Below are 9,488 nucleotides of genomic sequence, written 5' to 3' on the forward strand. Positions count from 1 at the left end.
AGAGTTCCCTGCTTTTGTAAGTCTCAATAATTTCATTTCATTCTGTCCTATGCGAGCGCAAGTTTAGCTTAATGCTGCTTCAGTAGGAATTAATGTTTAACAGGAATATACTTGTGATACTTAACAGTTCCGAAAGCTGTACCATAAACTGGAGGAGCCTCTCGGTGCTTGCAAAAAGGTTCACCTCTCTGTTACTATCGAAGGAAAAGTGGAGTTTAAGAGTAAGTATAACTGATCAGGGAATGAAATGTCATCTTGACTCAAATATAGTTTTCTTTTTATAAAAGTAATAAAGTGTGTAAAATTAAACTCAAATTAAAATACAGATATACTAGTTTTACTGATGGTGGGGTATTGGATTTGTATTAAATTAGGCTGAGGATCATTTTGAAATTCAGCATATTTTTGAAGGATAGAAAATAGCATGTCAAACAAACTTAACTGTGTAGCTCTGCATGGCCCTTTATAGAGAATTCCCTCATAAACCATGAGACAGTTACGACCCCAGACCTCCTCATCAATTCTCATGTCAGGAGTAAGATTCACAGTTGAGTGTGATGTGCATTGCATGGAACAAGATTCAGAGAAAACTGAGATTTAAAAGAATATGGTGATAAGTTGTAAAAGCAAAATGACATTGAATGCTCCAAGGAATGTATTACAGGACAAGCGGGAGAGCATGTGTAACTAAGAGAATTGAATAACGCTCCAAAGGCTGTGGCACAGATCAAACAATCAGCTGGTTTCCTGTGTGCTAAAATATATTATGCCTTTCACATTGAACAGGTTGGGAGGAAACAGACACATCAGTGAAACCGATGAAATTGCATATTCTGTTCATAAACATGAGCAAAATTATGGGCAAACATGAGTGGTCTGTTTGTTCCTTTTCTTTTATTGCACAGGACCAGACGATTACACTAATTTTGATGAGGAATGTACAGACGATGACTCTCAACCGCTTGATTCACAGCTTGGCACCATAGGTTGGCACGATGTTCGTTCAAGAAGGAAAAGGGATGTTCCAGATACAGAAAATCGTCAAACCATTTACTATAAAGTCTGTTACTGGTTAGTATTAATTAATATAGTTAACATTTTTAGATAGAGATGATTGACCAATGAAGTCAATGAAAAATTCTGTCTTGTATTCAGTATAAATTTTAGCCCGATACTAAAGCTGTAAATTTTTATTCTCATTCTTTTTGCTGTATTCGAGAATGGTTGCCTTTTCTCAACATGTCATACTTTCACTCAATGGCTTCCTCCATCAGCTCACATTAAAACACATGTTTCTTTCACTAAGAGTGTACATCTACCCAATTTAGCTTGACCAGTATGTCTCTTCCATTTGACACCAGGATGGCATGTTGCCTTCCTGGTACTAGTGTTAAGGATCTCTCAGAGTGGGTAGAGGGCATTTTGGGCAAGGATGTTTGAACAGTCAATGGTATACATTGGTACAAATGACATCGGTAAAGAAAGAGATGAGGTCTGACAAAAAGAAAACAGGGGGCTAGGAAGGAAGTTAAGAAATCGGACCACAAAAGTAGTGATCTCAGTATTCGTACTAGTGCCACGTGCTAGTCAGAGTAGGAATGACAGGACTGATTGGATGAATGTATGGCTGAAGAGATGGTATCAGGAGGAGGATTTCAGATTCCTCGGATATTGGGACCAGTTCTGGGGGAGGAGGGACCTGTGTAAATACACCTGGGCAGGACTGGCAATTAGGGGGAGTGTTTGCTCAAGTGGGAGAGTTTAAACTAATATGCCAGAGTGGGAGAAGGAGGGGCAAGACAAAAAACAATGGGAGAAAAAGGAATGAGGAAAGAATAGACAGAGAAACCGAGGACAAAATTCAAATAGGGCTATTGAGAAAAGTATTGGGAGTGAGACAAACATTGTTTAAAATAAACAAGCCTAAAGGCTTTGTACCTTAATGAGTGGAGAATTTGCAGCAAAATGGATGAACGGAGCACGTAGACAGATGTAATCAGGTATGATATAATTGGCATGATGGAGACATGGCTGCAGAGGGAGCAGGAATGGAGTCTGAATGCCCCAAGGGTATTCAGTATTTAGGAACAACAGGCATAAGGAAAGAGGTGGTAGAGTGGCATTGCTGCTTATAGAGGAAATTAACACAATAGTGAGGAAGGATGTTAGCTCTGAGAATATGGAGTCTCTATGGTAAAACTGAAAAATACCAAGAGGCAAAAAAAATCCCAAACTGCAGTGGCAATGTTGGCAATGGCTTGGAATAGGAAATTAGAGATGCATGTGATAAGGGAGTATTGGTGATCATGGGTGATTTTAATCTAAACATAGATTGAGCAAATATAATTAGCCATAATGCCATAGAGGAGGAATTCCTGGAAGATATACAGGATGGCTTTCTTGACCAATATGTGAAGGAACCAATTAGAGAGCAAGCCATCTTAGACTGGGTACTCTGTAATGAGAAGGGGATTATTGCCAATCTCACTGTGCAAGACGGCTTGGGGATGAGTGACCATAGCATGATAGAATTTTTTTTATCAAGATTGATAATGAAATAAGATTTAAAAGCAAAAGGTCATTGAACGTTTCAAGGAATGTATTACAGGACAAGAGGGAGAGCATATGTGATTAATAGAATTGAATAACACTCCAAAGACTGTGGGACACATCAAACAGTCCAACCCAGGTGCTGAATCTCAATTAGGAAAACTTTGAAGATATGAGGCGTGAGTTGACCTTGATAGACTGGGAAGAGTTACTTCAATGGATGCCAGTGGATAGACAGCGGCAAACATTCATGAAACGCATGGGGGAACCACAACAACTGTTTATTCCTGTCCGGCACAAAAGTAAAATGAGTAAGAGGGCCAATCCATGGCTTACAAAGGAAATTAGAGATAGCATCTGATCCAAGAAAGAAGCATACATATTTGCATAAAGAAGCATAAGGAAAAAAAGATCCGAGGTTAGAATTCAGTAAAGAAGTGGAAAACACAGTACAGAAGTAAATTTGCAGGGAACATAAAGACTGACACTAAGAGTTTCTCTCAGTACACGAAGAGAAAGAGATTGTTGAAGACAAATAGTGGTGTCCTGCAGAAACAGGGGAATATATAATAGGGTACAAAAAAAATACTGAGCAACTGAATATATACTTTGGTTCTGTCTTCACAAAATAGGGCAGAAATGTTGGAGAAGTAAGATTTAGTGTGAAGGAAGAACTGAGGGAGATCTATATTGGTAGAGAAATGATGCTGGGAAAATTGATGGGATTGAGGCAGATAGATACTCAAGGCCTGATATTCTACATCTCGGAGTACTTAAGGAAGTGGCTGTAGAAATAGAGGATGCATTAGTTCTCATCTTACAGGATTTTGTGGGCTCTGGTACAGATTGGAAAGTCATTAATGACACGCCAATATTCAAAAAGGGTGGTTGAGAGGAACCAGGGAATTATGGGTTAGTACAGCCAATATTGGAAATTGAGAAAATTCTCGAATCCATTATCAAAGACTTTGTTGCAGAGCATTTGGAAAGCAGTGGCAAGATCAGACAGAGTCAGCATGGATTTATGAAGCAGTCTTCATGCTTGACAAATTTATTGGAACTCTATGAAGATGTAATTAGTAGAGTTGATACGGAGGAGCCAGTTGATATGGTACATTTGGACTTTCAGAAAGCGTTTGACAAAGTCCTGCGTAAGAGATTATTGTTCAACATTAAAGCACATGGAGTTGGGGAAGTGTATTGCAATGCAAATGATTGGCAGAGAGGAAACAAAGCAAAGGAATTAATGGGCCCTTTTCAAATTAGTAGACATTAACTAGTGGGGTTCCACAGGGATCAGTGCTAGGACCACAGCTATTTACAATATATATTAATGATCTGGATGACGGAATAAAATGTAACTTATCAAAGTTGCAGATGATACCAAGTTGGGTGCGAGGGTGAACTATGAAGAGGATGCAAAGATCCTTCAGCATGTCTGGACTGGTCAGGTGAGTGGGCAAATCATTGGCAGATGCAGTGACATTTAGATAAATGTGAGGTAATTCACTTTGGAAGCAAAAACAAGAAAATATATTACTACCTGAGTGGCTGTAAATTTGGACAGGGGAGTGTGCAGTGGGACATGGTGTCCTCATGCACCAGTTACGGAAGGTGGCTGCAGGTATGCAGGTGCAGCAGACTTCGTCGCGAGAGTTTTGAGTACAGGAGCAGGGATGTGTTGTTGTAGTTTTATAGGACCTTGGTGAGGCTACACCTAGAATATTGTGTGCAGTTTTGGTCCCATTTTCTGAGGAAGAATGCTCTTGCTCTCAAGGGAATGCAGTGAAGGATAGCCAGGCTGTTTCTGGGGGTGGCTAGAATGACATATGAGGAGAGATTGACTAGGTTAGGATTGTTATTACTGGAGTTCAGATGAATAAAGGGGAATCTCATAGAGACTTATCAAATTCTAACAGGTCTAGACAGGGTAGATGTTTCCGATGGTGAGTGTGTCCAGAACCAGGGGTCACAGTCTGAGGATTTGGGATGAACCAGTTAGGACAGAGATTAGATTAGATTACTTACAGTGTGGAAACAGGCCCTTCGGCACAACAAGTCCACAACGACCCTCCACAGAGTAACCCACCCATACCCATTCCCCTACATCTAACACTACAGGCAATTTAGCATGGCCAATTCACCTAACCTGCACATTTTTGGACTGTGGGAGGAAACCGAAGCACCCGGAGGAAACCCACGCAGACACAGGGAGAATGTGCAAACGCCACACAGTCAGTCACCTGAGGCGGCATTTGAACCCAGGTCTCTGGCGCTGTGAGGCAGCAGTTCTAACCACTGTGCCACCATGTCGCCCAGGAGACATTTCTTCACCCAAAGAGTGCTGAGCCTGTGGAATTCATTACCACAGGAAGTAGTTGATGCCAAAACATTGAATGTATTCAAGAGGAGGCTGGATATAGCACTTGAGGCAAATGGGGTCAAAGGTCATGGGCAGAGTTATGCGCTTGAGTTGAACGATCAGCCGTGACCGTGATGAATGGAGTCGCAAGCTTGAACGGCTGAATGGCCTCCTTCTGCTCCTATCTTCTATGCTCTATGTTTCTATGTAATGCCATGCTCATTCAAGATCTTCCATACGCATTAATCATCCAGTCCCCTGCTGCATACATCTCAGTGCCCTTCGTGTTTCAATGCTGGATGCAAATCCTCACCAGGATTTCTCAGAACATTCTGCCCCCAGCAGAGAGCACAATGAACAATTAGCACTAAGGGCACTTTAGATGGCAAGAACTGAGGATCAAAATATCACTTGGGAAGTAGCAAAGCAGAAATTGGATTGCGTACAGCTTAAATATAAGCATGCAGTGGTTTGAGCATGCTGCACATTGTGTGTTATTCACTGACCAGTTTAAGAAGTACTTATTTCCAATTGCATGTGCATGTTTTTCCATGTGTGAAAAGGAAAATAAGCATTCAGAGAAAATTATTAGCCACCAAACTGTCCTATTTTAGAATTAGCATTTATATAAATAACTTGCATCTAAACTGCAATGAATTGATTTATTAATCTTAATGATTTTATTTCTAAAGGCGAGATAGTGACGATGAGACTCATTTCCAGTCTGGAATGGCAATTGTCGATATTTCACTCCTCAGTGGTTTGGAACCTGAGCTGGTGCAACTTGATCAGGTAGAATGGATCGAATAGTAAGAAGCCGTAGATTTTATTCTGAATGAAGTTTGAGAAGTATAAATCTAGTCAAACAACACCAAAAAAGATCCGGCTTTCACATTTGAAAAGAAGATAAAATCACATTAGGTGATGATTAGTGGATGGGAGATGGGTTAAAGAGAGGAAAGTAATGGGCGATAATAGGTATTTGAGAAAAAGAGCATGGGAAAATTCAGTAAGTGAATGGGCACAGGAGGAGTAGATGAATCAACTTTACCACATGAAGGAAGAGGAACGGAAGTCAAGAATTGTGGATGGAGACTGGGAACAAGAGATTGAGGGGTAAGGAAGAAGAAACAGTTATGAAATGGAAGGAAAGAGAATGTTCATAGGAGGTAATGTAAGCTTGTAGCTTTAGTGATCAGCATGCAAAGTGAGCTCTGCTTTAGAACGTGTGCCAACCCTCAGCCAAACGTGTACTGGATGGTCAGGAAAAGCCTTCTCTAAATTTAATCCTGATATTTCATAGTTTACTTTCTTGTCAAATTAACATTTGATTTAATGGCTCTGATTTTTACTCTTTTGGCTGAGCTCTTGCATAATATTGTATGAGTTCAGTCCATATAACACAAATGTAGTTTTGCTGATTACACAAAGGAAAGTCACTAAAAAAAATGTTTTAATTTTTTTCAGCTGAAGAATGGAGTTGACAAATACATCGATCACTATGATTATAAGGATGGAAGGGTCTTACTTTATTTGGAGACGGTATTTCTTGTTCTTAGCATTGATGTTGATATCATGTATAACCATTTATTAACTGAATTAAATTGGAACAAGCGAATATTAATGATATTTAGCTGATTAAATCTATAGAATTAGGATGTTATTCAATTTGAATATCAAACTACAGAAAATTTGCTCAAAATTATATCTCTGTTGCAATGCGATATTTGAACATCCACCTCTATGAGTTGATATTTCAATGTTTGCTACTTAACTGCTCTTTTTCCCATCAGGTTATAAGTATTTCCTTTGGTAAAGTATATCTCATTCTTAAGATTTTATCGTCATTATAGGATTTATGAATTTCAGCAAAACCTCTCTGGTTATTTAGCAGGAATATTATTTCATTATCCTTTGGTTACCATCTATCTTGACAGTGAAAATGGCTTTCTCCTATTTTTGGTTCAGTTCTTTCATGGGATGTCAGCATAACTAACAAAACCAGCATTTTTATTCATTTCTTACTGGTGATCAGCAGTGTTTTATACTGGGATAATTTCAGAGGGCACTTGAAAGTTGTACCCATTGCTTTAGGCCTGGATTTAACATCTAGTCCACATTTATTTAGAACAATAGATTACCTCCCCAAAACGACATTAATGAAGCCTGTGACTTTATACAACATTCAGTCAATATTACAGATTTATTAATTGCATTTAAATTCCACCAGTTCCTCGGGATTTGAACCCATGCTGCCAGAACATTTCTGTGGGCCTCTGGATTTCTAGTTCAGTCGTATTATCACATCACCCCTATTTCCCTGGCTGTATCAATTGAGGGGGTCAGTTTGCTCAGTTGGTTAGAGAGATGGTTTGCAATACAGATCAATGCAACAATTCCTGCACTGACTGAGATTACCACAAAGGTCTCTCTTTCTCAATTTCTCCCTTTCTCTGAGGAGTGAGAACCTTTAGTTTAAGCCATTAATGGGTGGCACAGTGCTCCGGGTACCTGGGCTGGATTCCAACTTTGGGCAACTGCCTGCATGGAATTTGCACATTTTCCCTGCATCTGCATGTATCCTCCTCACAGTCGAAAGATGTGCGGGTTAATTGGATTAGCCGCGGTAAGTGCGGAATTATGGGGATAGCATGTGATGCAGAGAAGGTTGGTGCAGACCCGATGGGCCAAATGGCCTCTATCTGCACTGTAAGGATTCTATGATGATTTGATGTTGATTTGATTATGTGATTTCGATTATCTCCATTCAACTTGCTCAAACCCTTTTTCTCAAAACAGACCAAAACCACTTCACAGTCACATTAACGACACGCCTTCCTTTTCCCCAAGTATACTGTACATTTTCCAAATTCTCATGGTGATATAATCTAATGTTCTCTCAGCAGGTCCTAAACATTATTTTGCATTGTGTATCACAACTTAATGAAAAGAACAATTTCCAACACAGCATTTGGGTTGTGTTTACCAAAGAGATCGATTATTTCTGACATTAATGTTGAGATTTTTGTTCATGCCCACATGTTTTCATCTGGGATGGGATCATCTTCAAAAGGATTCCCTTCAGATCCTTTCAACTTCATGCATAATTCTTTATGTTTCTCTTTGCTGTGACTTTTTTCTTTTCTGATCTGTTTCAGGTCCGCGAGGAGAGAGAATGTGTTGTATTTGCCACCAAACAAATTGTTCCAATGGGTTTAGTGCAGCCGGCATCAGCAACTCTGTATGATTTCTATAACCCAAGTAAGTGACAGCTTTCTTTAGGTTTCATCACCTCACTCTAAGCAGTAGGAGGAGGAGGCGATGTCACCACAGCCTCCTCTCTGCTATGTTTCGACGAAGGCTTCAAGGAATTGCATTCCTACTTAACAGAAATTTATCCTCAGACAGCGTCTTTCCACTGGTCCATTGGCAGGAAACAGTGAAAGGGGGGGGGGAAAGGTTATTTTTCAGGTTGACATCCTGTAACTAGTGAGGTTTTTGAGAGATCAATGCGAGGATCATAACTGTTACAATGTATGTTATTGACTTGGATGAAGGAAGTGAATTTGCAGGTGACACAAAAGTAGGTGTAAGGAAAGTTGTGAGAGAGATACAAATAGTTTAGAGTGATCTTGAAAGTGAAAGTAATTGGGCAAAATGTGGGAAAGCACACTGTTGTTTATTATGGAAAGGGAGAACAAAAGAACAAAATATTATTCAAATGGAATAACTGCAGTAAGTTGCAATACAAAGGAACTTGAAGGTATTTGTGCATAAAAACCAGAAGAAAATATACAGACGACAGATAATTAAGAAAGACAGTGGAATGTTGGCCATTATTTCAAAGGGTTGGAGCAGAAGAGTACTAAAGTAAGACTGCAATTGCACGAGATGCTGGTGAGACCACATCTGGAATACTGTGAACAGTTTTTGTCCCCTTATTTAAGGAAATATGTCATTTAATTGGAGGCAGTTCAGGGACTGTTTATTGGAATGATCTCTGTATAGACAGATTGTCTTATAAGGAGAAAGTGAGGACTGCAGATGCTGGAGATCAGAGTCGAAGAATGTAGTGCTAGAAAAGCACAGCAGGTCAGGCAGCATCCGAGGAGCAGGAGAATCGACATTTCGGGCATTGGCCCTTCATCAGTAATGAGGCTTGTGGGTTGGGCTCTTGGTGTGGTCTCCTCTACATTGGGGGGACAGAACATCTTCTTGTGGATCATTTCACAGAATATCTCTGGGACACCTGAACCCACCAACCCCACTGCCCCGTGGCTGAACACTTCAACTCCCCCTCCCACTCCGTCATGAACATGCAGATCCTGGGCCTCCTCCATCGCCAAACCGTTTCCACCCAACGCCTGGAGGAAGGATGCCTCATATTCTGTCTTGGGACCCTGCAACCTCACGGGATCAATGTGGATTTCAACAGCTTCCTCATTTCCCCTCCCCCAACACTATCCCAGTCCCAAGCCTCCAACTCGGCACCACCATCCAGACCTGTCCATCACTCCCCCCTCTGACCTATCACTTCCCCAGCTACCTTCCCCCAACCCCACCCCCCCCCCCCCTT

The 9,488-nt window shown here is 40.5% G+C and overlaps 1 protein-coding gene across 1 annotated transcript in view; it reads left to right on the forward strand.

Annotated features, from left to right (window-relative positions):
• LOC122541280 (complement C4-like) overlaps positions 1–9,488 on the forward strand; it is a 65,125-nt gene that overhangs the window by 22,190 nt on the left and 33,447 nt on the right. Inside the window, exons 4-8 of the mRNA XM_043677904.1 lie at positions 128–221; positions 906–1,071; positions 5,605–5,704; positions 6,380–6,454; positions 8,071–8,173. Of these exons, the coding sequence (XP_043533839.1) occupies positions 128–221; positions 906–1,071; positions 5,605–5,704; positions 6,380–6,454; positions 8,071–8,173 (538 nt within the window). The remainder of the gene's footprint in view (positions 1–127; positions 222–905; positions 1,072–5,604; positions 5,705–6,379; positions 6,455–8,070; positions 8,174–9,488) is intronic.

The sequence above is a fragment of the Chiloscyllium plagiosum genome, chromosome 37 (genome assembly GCF_004010195.1).
Source record: "Chiloscyllium plagiosum isolate BGI_BamShark_2017 chromosome 37, ASM401019v2, whole genome shotgun sequence".
NCBI lineage: Eukaryota > Metazoa > Chordata > Chondrichthyes > Orectolobiformes > Hemiscylliidae > Chiloscyllium > Chiloscyllium plagiosum.